The sequence below is a fragment of the Muscardinus avellanarius genome, assembly GCF_963383645.1.
Source record: "Muscardinus avellanarius genome assembly, chromosome: 14".
Lineage (NCBI taxonomy): Eukaryota > Metazoa > Chordata > Mammalia > Rodentia > Gliridae > Muscardinus > Muscardinus avellanarius.
In genome coordinates, this window is record NC_137800.1 from 44,187,148 (window position 1) to 44,199,327 (window position 12,180).

A 12,180-nucleotide genomic window follows, 5' to 3' on the forward strand; every position below is an offset into this window, starting at 1 on the left:
TGTCGGGGCCAGCGAGACCAGAATCGGGGCCACCCATGAGGCAAGGCTGCTGCTTGAGCCAGCGAGGTCTGGATCAGTCCACCAGGTAGCCAGGCCACAACTGGGGCCGTCAAGAGTGGGATCGGTATTTGCAGCGCGGCATTCACAGAGAAATATCGCAGAAAATTAAAAACAGATGCTTCCCCTAATCAGCAATAACTAGGAGCAAAGGAGCAACAGGAAGTGGTCGAGCTATAGAAAGGGCCCTATAGTGAAGCAATTAAGGTGACCAATCAGATAGTATGGAATAGGGGAGGATGGAGCCTCTTTAAAAAGCAGGAGGTACATAAACAAATGTATCAAAGTTAATCACCAAACAAGCATGAAATTGAGGGAGGGGGAGGGAATGGGATGGGGACTGGATGAGGGCTAATTGCATGATGTGTGCTTGTATATCCTCTCAAGTCTTGTATTCCAATGTGATGTATGATTACAATGCACCAATAAAAAAAAAAATTTCCAGCATTTGGGAGGCTGAGACAGGAGGATTGTGTAGGTTCAAAGCCAATCTCAGCTACTTAGTGAGGTCCTTTGCAACTCAGTGAGACCCTGTTTCAAAATAAAATTAAAAAAACATAGGGCTGGGAGTGTTGCCCCTGAGTTTCATCCCCAGTACCGCAAAAATAAATAAATAAATACAATTAAAAAATTAAAAAATTAAAAAAATGACAGTAAGCACATAGTGAAAAATACTATATATATAGAATTTCCATAACACCCCAAAACCAAGATATTTCAAAATATGGTAAATACTTAAAAATGGATCAACATTATACATTTTAGGCAAAGCTTATAAATATTTCACATTTAGAATAGTTTGATCAATCACTTAGAGTTATGTGCTATTTAATAGCCTCTAAAAGATTATATAAGTTGAGAAACAGCCAGATCTGTGTGATTTTTTTACGAAAAAGAGAAAATGTTCAACGACAACTATAACTTTGTATATTTTTTTGTTTCTTGGATACTCTAAATTATTTTGTGATGAAGAAAGTGTCTAAACTAATAACATTAAGCTCAGCTATAGTTAAGAAAATGCTGTTGTTGGATTTCTTGAATAGATAAAACCAGCTTTCAGCCAGTAACATGTTTTAATTTCTTTATAACATTTTTGATTCATTTTTATCCCATTTTCTTTTCATACTTGTTAAAGGAAGATATATTTACTAAATCTCTATTACTTTACCAAAAAATAAAAAATAAAAAGGTAAATTTATTTTTGGAAGACTTTGTAGTTGTGTTTTATTTTAGGGACTTATTAATTTCTCATTTCTTTTCTAAGGTGTGTAAATTTAATCTCCATGTCTTAATGGTATGTGTGGAAATAGAATATACTAAAAAGAAAATGACCAAAGCAAGTTAGTGTTCTGAAGTTTCAGCATTGGACTTGTGATTACTGAGAGACCAGCTCAGGAAGACCTCTAGCTCGCCAGGCAGGATTGCTCAGTCTTCCACATCATCTTGCTTTTCTCCTGTAACCATATTCTCTCCAATTCTCAGCTCTTCCTTATTCTCCCCCAAAACATGAAGGCTCCTAGAGAACCTCTTCTGAAGATATATTCTCTACTTTGTAATTATTACCTCTATCAGAACTCTAAGATCACCATCAAAGTACTCTGGCAAAGAAAATTCCTTGGCATGTTGATATCTAGCATAACACTTTTGTTACTTAACAATTAATGGATTACCCATTTCCACCCAAATCGAAATCTAATGAAGAACTAAAGTATAATGGCTACTTTCAAAAAATGGTGATTTTTTTAACTTAAAGATGAATAATAGGAGGAAGTCTAGACTAAGAAAGAAACCATAAATGAGCAAATAAGGCAACCTAACTTAAGGAGGTGGAAGAGGGAAATTTCCTAATGTACATGATATGCATTCACAAACTTATCAAAGTCAATCATTAAGTCAAACATGAGAAGGCAGGAGGGTGGAGGGAGTGGGATATGAAATGGGGAAGAGCTAAATGAGTGATGTGTGCATGTAGCCTCTACCATCTTGAATCCCATTAAGATGTATGACTATAATGTACCAATTAAAAAAAGGAAAACCAAAAAAAGAATGATAGCAAAGAAGTAATTAATTATATCATGAAATAATTTATTAATCACCTGCAATGATTAACATTTTTAAATTATATAAATATATGCTTTAATTTATTCAACAATATTTATTTTATATAATACAGTATGTATCAATCACTAAGTATTGAAACATTTAACATTGCATTAAAAACAGGAAAATATCAAAAAACTTTAAAAATATATGCCAATATTTCAATGTTTTATTTGAACTAGGATTGGGCCAATGAACACCATAATTTAATTTTATGTTATACATATTTCATATTACTTATCAGATAATTTTAAGTGTTATTGTTTTAATTTTGTATAACATTTGACATTATTTTTGTTCACATATTAATTTTTAATTGAAATACAAAAGAAAATTTATCTAAGAAAAATCTAAAAATACTGAATAATTATTTTCTTGTTTACAATCATATTTTATGAAGTATTAATCCTTCATGTAATAGTTATTCTGAAAATTGTATATCCAACACATAATCTTGATTTTTTTACCCATAAGTGTAAGTTGTAAAAATACAACTTATTTGCTTTTTTGAAGAATTCATTTCAGAATATAATTTTATATGTTACCAAGGAAACCATCTTCTCTTTTTTAAAATTTGCATGTAATTATATCACTATATTATAAGATAGTGTGATAGAGTATATACAATATTTTATAATATTTTGTTCTATTAGAACTTATATTTTTCCAAGTCCTTAAATTCAACTAAAACAAGTAATCAGCAAAATAAAATTTTAAATTAGATAGCTATAACTATATAACTACCTAAAATATATTTTCTCTTCACACATTTTGCACATAAACTGAAGTTTTTTGAAACATATGTTCTAAATACTTTATTTATTTATTTAATTTTTTTGAGAGTCTGGATGGAACCCAGGGGCATTCAACCTCTGAGCTACACACCCTGCCCTATTTTTTATTCTTTATTTTGAAACAGGGTCTCTCTAAGTTGTAGAGGGACTCACTAAGTATCTGAGGCTGTCCCCAAACCACGATCCTCAGGTCTCAGCACCCTGAATGCTGGGATTACAAGCATGTGTCACCACACCGGCTCTTCTGAACAATTTAGACTCTGCATTTTTAAAGAAAAGTACATAAAAATATTGTGATACAATTGGTCTCTAGCTAGCCCAATGAACAGATAAAACCTAACCTAAGAGTAACTTGAAAGTGAACAGAATTGTTGGGTTATAGATATGGGAACTTTGAACATAGAGCTGCAAGTTCTTAGAAAAAAAGCTATGTGTGGGGACAAGAGCTCTTGCCTGGAAATAAAACATGTCTGATGATGTAGAAATTCACTAAGCAGATCTTACAAGCAGCATTGGTGATGATGACTTGGGGGGTTAATATTTTCATTATATCGCAGCAGTGATTGGAGCACCTCTGCCTGTTGCTCTGAGGCGCCTCACATCTTTTCACTAAAAGTCATGGTGTTATTTAACAACTTCTCTATCTTCCTCTTTCTCTTTCTTTCCAGATGACTCGAGAACAATACATATTAGCCACACAGCAGAACAATCTGCCAAGAACTGAAAATGCACAGCTTTACCCGGTGGGAATTTATGGATGGCGAAAGAGGTGCTTATACTTCTTTGTCCTTCTCCTGTTGGTTACCATGATAGTTAACTTAGCCATGACAATATGGATATTGAAAGTTATGAATTTCACTGTGGTAAGTACCACCCTGATTTTACATCTATTGCTTTGGGTTCAAAGATAATCCAGCTTTATGGTTTTTATTATTGTAATTGAAAGTCATTCATCTCAGTCCTTAGAAGGGTATCTTTAAATTGTCCAAAGAATCACCTTTTAAGACTCTATTTAATATGGCATGCCTATGGTATTACTACCTGTCATTGAAGACTGAAAAGTTTAAATGGTGAGATAGCACAGCATATTAATTCATTAAAATCCTAGAAAATATTTACCCAAAAAGTACTTATTATTGTGTGCTATACCTGAGAATAGAAGAAACAGGTCTATTTTAGATATATTTTACAATAATATTAATATTAATATTATAAAACATAAGTGTCTTTGCATTATTTTGTATAGAATATATACCTTGAAGTTTCTCTTAATTTTATCGCTATATAACATACTACATTGTGGATTCTAAATTCTGGGATTTCTTCTGGGCTGAGTGAACCAATATCTATCATTGTTATATGGGGACCCTATTCTTTCAGAGCACATACTTGGTAAATAGAAGATATGTCAAAAGTGAAATAATTTTTATGAAAATAACTTAAATGAAAATGATCAGACAATTTATTATTGAATTTGGCTTCTGTTTATTGAATTGTACAATAGACCTATGAACAGGACTATCTGGAAAAATTCACTGCTTCAGCAAAGTTTAGTTTCTCTCATTTTATATTTTCTGAATAAATCCTTCCATTTTTCTACTGTACTTTTTAATTATTCCGCCTTTGTTTGAAGACTTCGATATCCTCACAGTTAAGCAGGTATCTCTCACCTGCTGACCACACTATTTGTATTACTTATTATTGTCTGCTTCCTCAAGCATAAATCTGAAGCAAGCTATTTAACTTCATTAGCAGCCTTCCACAGTGCAAGGCATCACACATGTTGTGTACTTATTGAGATTGAGAAGGCAAGTAGGCTATTCAGAGAGATAGAGATGAGAGGGAGAGGGAGGGAGGGAGGGAGGGAGGGAGGGAGAGAGAGAGAGAGAGAGAGAGAGAGAGAGAGAGAGAGAGAGAGAGAGAGAGAACACACTAACTCTCCAAACCATGATAAAAATAATAAAACATCACCTTCTCTTGGAGCACAATGAGTTGGGCAATGACTCCATTTTTCCCAGTACAGTGCAAATTTCAGAGTATTCTTTAAAAAAAAAAAGTGGGGAGGACGTAACACGTTCCCAAATTATGAAAAACATGATCATGACTATATCCTAGAGATAGATACATTTTTGGGGTCATGGATCAAGGCAGTGGGTGAATAGAGGCAGAGTTAGGGACTAGTAAGCAAAATACTGTTGATAAGATTCTCTGGTGGTGCATTTAAACTTCTCCTTTGTTCGAGAGTTTGCTCAGTATTTGGAATATTTTGGCACAAATGTGACTAACTTCCTTGCTGATGTTTCTGTTCTTCTGAGCTCTATTTCTACCTTCCCTAACTAGCTCCACTAATGACCACTTACCACATGGTATGAACAATATTTACACCTCTGAAAAATATTTATGTGCCACCTTAGTCATCAGCCAAACTGGCACGTTCCGATAGCAACTGTTGTAACCTCATTTTTCTTAACTAAAAATAGCAGTTTAAAAGAAACAATTGTCTCTGAATCTTGAAATTCCAATTATTAGATTTCTTCTATCAAAAGGAAATTTGTTAAAAGTTCATGCAAGATAGGATCAGCTCTCTTACTCCAGAAGGCCTTGAATCTATCTAGGGAGCAGAACACTGGAATTTTCAGGTTCAAGCCATGGAAAGCTTTTCAAGTGTATTTAAATTAATTAGGAAAATATACTAACTACATATTTTCATGTCTGCATGCCTCACACTCCCAATACATAGCCCCATGCTGACACCAATGCCAGTGATGCCATTTTTGGGAGATAATTGAAACCATCACCTGTGCTCTCAGGATTCTCATTGGTCTCAGGGTGGCTGTCACCCATGGAGCTATTTAATTTGAAGCTCAGCTGGTCAAAATGTAAATGCCAGCAGTCTTGGAAATAATAAGAATGGGTTGTTTTCATAGAAATCCTGGTATTTGTTTGTTGTGGGTTATTTTGTTTGATTTTGCATTTTTATTTGTAGCATATCTCTTCATGATTTTACTTATATATAATCAACAGAAAAAATGTCCTTTCTTTACATACAAATAATTTGCATGTTATTGAAGTAAGTGGACAGAGGAAGTTGTAATGTTTGTATCAAGATAAATTTTGTGAGGTAACATCCTATCCCAGCACAGCCATGGATCATTTTTCAGAGAAATTCAGAATTACTTAAGGAGTTATAGGTTATTGCAGTCCTGAAGACTTCATATTAAGTTGTAGATAACTGAAAAGTGTGGAATAATTTGTAATCCTTACATTGAGTAGTGAAAAAATCAATTTTGTGTTTTCACTAGTACATTATGTTTGTATCTATCCACAGAAAATACCAAGCATTAGGTGTCATATTTTAGAAAGAAGCAAAAATTTTTGTTTAAATTGTTTGGGGAGTATTATTGATCTGCTCAAAATGTATTTCACTTTCATTATGACTGTGGTTGTCCAGTACATGAAAATATGTGGCTGTTAACATCTTTTATTTGAGCAAACTGGGCATGTTATTGTTATCAAAATATTGTATTTTCAGCACAGCAAGGATAGCTGCCAATATGTTTTATGATGTTGCTTGGAGTCCATCATTATGACCAATATTGTGCATGATCTGTAGTGTTGATAATACCTTATTAGCTTCTGTTTCTTATTTTGTGAAAAATAAAATCATTCTACTTATTGAGATACCCAGTTGCAGAAAACTGAGAAAAAGGAAATGAGTTTATATGACAGGGTGAAAGACTTAGGATGACTCTAAACAATAATTTCCTGGCTATGAGAGTTGACAAATACTGGGACGAGTTGAAGAGGGAGATTTTTAAATTTCATTTTTTCAAGATCTGTAGAATCCAATTACATGGTTGTCTTTCTTATTGTTTGTTTGTTGGATTGATTTCATAATTCTGGTTCAATATTACTGGACTATCTTTGTATGTCTATCAAATTCATGTTTTCTGATAAGGTAACATTCTTTTCTGGGTTCATTTCTTATTCTAGGTACATTACTTTTATATTTTAATATTGAAAAATGAATACATTTATAAAGCATTATTTTATTAGCTCCAACTGACTCCATCAAACATTAAACTTTCATCACACACATACATACATACATGCACACACACACACACACACACACACTCCCACTTCATCTTCCTTGAGGCAAGTTACTTTAATAATTAACTGTTTCTATAGACTGCAATTACTGGAAGCATACTGTCAACCACCAGAACTTCGTTTTTATATTCATTAATAGGATATAATCACAGAACCAAACTTGAGTCTCTCTTACCTACCAGTGGGATATTTTACTATAAAAAAATTGGTATCAGTACCAAGAATTTCTTAGCTTACTTGTACTATTAAAACCATTTCTAAGTAATCCCCAAGCAGTGGTTAAAAATGCAGATTCTGGCTGGGCGTGGTGGTGCACCCTTGTAATCCCAGTGCTTGGGAAGTTGACACAGAAAGATCACACAGATTTGAAGCCAGCCTCAGCTACCTAGTGAGGCTCTCAGCAACTTAGTGAGACCATGTTTCCAAATAAAGTATAAACTAGGTTTGGGAGTGTAGCTCAGAGGTAGAAAATCCCCGAGGTTCCACCCCCAATACAAAACGAACAAACAAACAAACAAACAAAAATGCAGATTCTGAAGCCAGGCTTTTTTGTCTAAATCCTGGCTATTGCATTTATCAGCTATGTTACCTAGCTTAAGTAATTTAAATTATATCTCAGCTTTTTCCTTTACAGAATGAGTGTAATGTTATTGCCTACTCCATTAGGTTATTATAGAAATGAAGAGGATCAAAAGAATGAAAGTGCTTTGGAGATACTAACGGGTGTTTAAGAATCTACCATTTTTATTACTCTCACTCAATTTCTGTGGTTACAGCCTCACAGATATTCCATTGGACATGTAAGTCAACTTGATTCTCTTGAGGTTGATAATAAAATAATCCTAGACAAATAAAAAAATCTCAATAGGTAACCGGGCATGGTGGCGCACACTTGTAATCCCCATGTTGGGAGGTGGAGACAGGAGGATGGCACAGCTTCGAAGCCAAGCCTCGCTGGCTTAAGAGACCCTGATTCCAAATAAAAATATAAAACATAGGTGTCTGGGAGTGTAGCCGGGAGGTAGAAGGGTTTCCAGGAACCCCAATACCACCAAAAAAAATCTCAATAGGTGTCTATTAATAAATAAGTAAATAATTACAGTAGTTTGTCTCCTTAATACTAATGTTATGCTTAAAGGCTCAGGGTGTGAGCTTTGGAAACAGAGAGCCTGCTTTCCCTTCTGGCTCCATGACTGGCTCATCAGTAGGTGACCTCCTGCTCCTTAGTTAACCTCTCCAGTTCCAGTGTTTTCATCTGTAAAACCATGATAATAGTGTTGACCTCATAAAGACCTTAGAAGTATTAAACAAGTGAACCCTGGTAAAAACCCTTAAAATAGATTTATATAGCAAGCATTCAACTGTTGCCAGTTAAGTATAATGACAAATATTATTTCTATGCATTGTTAAGATATTTATAAATAAGGATATTTTATATGATCCATTTTATTAAAAATATCTATTTTGTAGCATTCTAAGGAATAATAATAAAAATTTTTTATGAATTCCACTTTCAGATATAAGAACAGTTTAAGTAAAACTTCTAACAGGAGCAATTTATTTATCAAATGTCATTGTTATTCTGATTCCACTAAGCTATTTATTTTGAAAACCAGGATTATCAGAAAACAACCTCCCTGACCTGTCTGAATCACAGAGTGAATCTCCTTTTAGTACCACATTAAAAAATATACTACTAAAAATTGTCTGAATAATAAGGTGAATTTCTTTTTTGTTGATTCTAAATGTTTGGAGTGTCTTTAATGATCAGAATATTAAATCATTACCTAATTGAAATATTGTACTATGAATTATTTTTAAAACACAAAAAATTATTTAAAAATACTCTGAATTATAACCCTTAGGCCATATATATGTGAGAACAATGTTTAAGATGCCAGAAGGCAATATTCAGTTAATATGTATTTTGTTTGACAAGATTATATATTTTTTAAACCAGACCTTACTGAATTTCACAACACGCCAAGGGAATATTGTACTCTCCTTGGCAGATGAAGACACACAAACTTAGGGACACTATCCTTCCCAGGGTCACACTGATGAGCAAAGCTAGAAGCATAGGCTGTAATTTCAAAGCTCATGCTCTTTCCAACTTCCTCTCATTGTACTAATGTTATTCAAATTAAATTTAAATTAAATTATTTCAATACTCTTCATTAAACACTGTCCTGTATTCCTCAGTGCATTCATATAACACCATTAAATATGTAAATACAATGTCACTGCTTTTAATTATATTTGGAACTTCTAAGGCAAAAGACATCTCAATACTCTATTACTATCCATTTAATGAAGGAATGTATAGTCAGTGACTAAATAGAATGGTGAAAATCTCTGTGTGAGTTCCAAGCATAATTGTGCTTCTGAGTTTGGAAAAGCAAACATTTGGTTTAATTTTTGATAAAACAATGGCATTTTTATAAAATAGATGATTTTCATAGAATATCTATCTTGTGATTCCAGTCTAGTCTTGGCACTGTATAAAGTATATTTTTCTGAGGAATAACTAATTGATGACAGAGACCACTCTGAACATGAATTAGAATCACAGATTTGTGCACCTTTCTAGGCTGCCATGTGCATTTTCTCAACTCATTCCTCAGCTCATGCACCATGGTACTCACCGGGGGCCCGGTGGTGTGCCACCTTCTGGGGAGATGCTATCTCTGAGGGTTATATAGCAGCATGCAACTTCACCACCCCTCAGTTTGATGGGTGTGGGTTTATTACAGAGTTTATGATAGTGAATGATATAGTTAATGTTGCACGACTGCTTCCATTACAACCCTCTGCACCTCCTCATAATTTTTTGACAAATTGTCCCTTTCAGATGAAATTTTTCATGCTTAGTTTTAGCCCAGCAGTGCCTTTTCTTTTCTGACTTTATAAAGAAAATTTTGGTCATTTTTGTCCAAGTTAAAACAACCACCAAGTATTCTTTCTTCTCTCTCTCTCTCTCTCTCTCTCTCTCTCTCTCTCTCTCTCTCTCTCTCTCTCTCTCATCTCTATCTCTATCTCTATCTCCCCCCCCTGAAGAAAATTACAAAATTTGGCATAAGTTAAATAAGATAAATCACAAACTTTGTGTGCCATGTACAAAATGAATTTCTTTAGAATACCAGATACATTACAGGAAAAAAAAAACCCTAAGTATTAAGAAAGTTATTGAGTCAAAGACTATATAAATTACAGACGTTTTAGTTCTTATGTTTAATATATTATATAACACATTTGAACTGTAAATGACTAGTTAAGTACCCTATCGTTACATAAGACTACATAAAAATTCAGAAAGTTCAAATCAGTGCCCATGTGCATGACTCACAGGCAGGACATAAAATAGATCCTTGAATTTAGTGAAATGTGTGTGTACTTCCACTTTTATTCTTATTCCACAAATAATATCATGTAGTTAATCTAAAACATTTTTATAATTTTAGCACAAAATTTTGGGGGGATTTTAGTTTTCAACAATATAAGAGTAATTATCTTAAGTGTAATTAATATGTTGCTATTTTATTTAAGAAGTAAGCATTTGCTTTTCAAAAGAACAATTAAACTGTTATATTTGTTGTTTCCAAGTTGAGATATTATTTTAATAAAATGATACTATTAGGCAAGAATTCATATGTTTTTTAAATAATAGTGGAGTCACAGACCTTTTTCATGCTTCATTGTAAACTCATCCTCAGACCAAATAAGTAATAGTACTATTCATTATAAGTGGACTTAGTTTGGAGTGTCAGGTCAGTGCCAGTATTTTTAAATATTTCTGAGTTATCATCTTTACACTTTCTTGCAAATAATTACTCTGTGCTAGGGTGTGTGTGTATGTGTGTGTGTATACGTGGGTGTAGGGGGTTTTGAGAATTGAAATCATGAACATTCTACCTCTGAGCTACACCCCAGCCCTACTTTTTATTTTTTTATATTGGAAAAGGGTCTCATTAAATTGTAGAGTACACCACTGAGTTACTGAGGCTGGCCATGAAATTGCAATCCTCCTGTCTCAGCTTCCCAAGTACTGAGGATTATAGGCATATACTACCATGCCTGAGTGCTAGAGGCTTTTGTGCCATCTAATGGCTGAAGGGTCAGGCAGTATCCAGTCAAGTCCCATATGCAGAAGAGACAAGAGACAATTTGCCAAGTGTGTTCAACAGCAATCCCTTATATATGAAATTCTGTAACTAAATAATGAATGGCGTTTGAGGAACACTATCTGTTTTTTTGTTGTACTTCATATAATTTTACTATCAAAAATGTTCTATTAGGAAGACTTAGGAAATTTCAAAAGATTCTAAGCCTATTAGCTCAGATATGCCCTTTGTTCTTTTTTGACTTAAATTAAGATGCAAAAGGTTTGATCATTTGTTTAAGTCTTCACATAAAGTGATTAGGATTATTTCAATAGTTTTGTTCAACAAAGAGTATAAAAATCTAAATATATCGTGATCTACATAGGCACACGTGAGTTGTTTCTTATCAATAGATTTTCTTATCAATAGATGTTTCTTATCAAAATATTTATTTATGTATTTATTATTTTTTCTTTGGTGGTACTGGGGTTCCTGGAAACCCTTCTACATCCGGGCTACACTCCCAGACCTATTTTTATATTTTTTATTTGGAAACACGGTCTCTTAAGCCAGCGCAGCTGGCTTTCAAACCTGCACGATCTTCCTGTATCTGCCTCCCAAGTGCGGGGATTACAAGCGTGCGCCACCACTCCTGGCGAGGTATTTATTTTTAATGTGAATTTGCACCTTAAAATTATTATTTTTAAAAGCAATTGATTGGTTAAACAACATTTAAAATGTATCTATCGCATTACAACACTACATCTTAGCCCATTTTATCACACATTGTCATTTATAAATGAAATTCTATTTTTGAATTAAACTTTTTATACATGTTTTATCCATGATAAATGAGTAAAATGAAATATTGATGTTTTATATTTTTCTTAAAGCTTTGTTGTCACGTAGTTAATAAGGGGAGAAATAAGCAAAATATTCAAAAATACACTAGAATATCTATTTTAAATTTATTTTAAAGTATGTGAATATTTACATACTTGAAAATACAGAAAACT

General features: G+C 33.4%; 1 protein-coding gene across 2 annotated transcripts in view; it reads left to right on the forward strand.

The window, feature by feature from the left end:
- Positions 1-3,619: 3,619 nt before the first annotated feature.
- Positions 3,620-12,180, forward strand: part of SGCZ (sarcoglycan zeta) — a gene marked incomplete at both ends in the record, with an annotated part of 462,334 nt that continues 453,773 nt past the window's right edge. For both annotated transcript variants that reach the window (XM_080710705.1, XM_080710706.1), the window contains one exon: positions 3,620-3,814. In XM_080710705.1, the coding sequence (XP_080566831.1) occupies positions 3,620-3,814 (195 nt within the window). The remainder of the gene's footprint in view (positions 3,815-12,180) is intronic.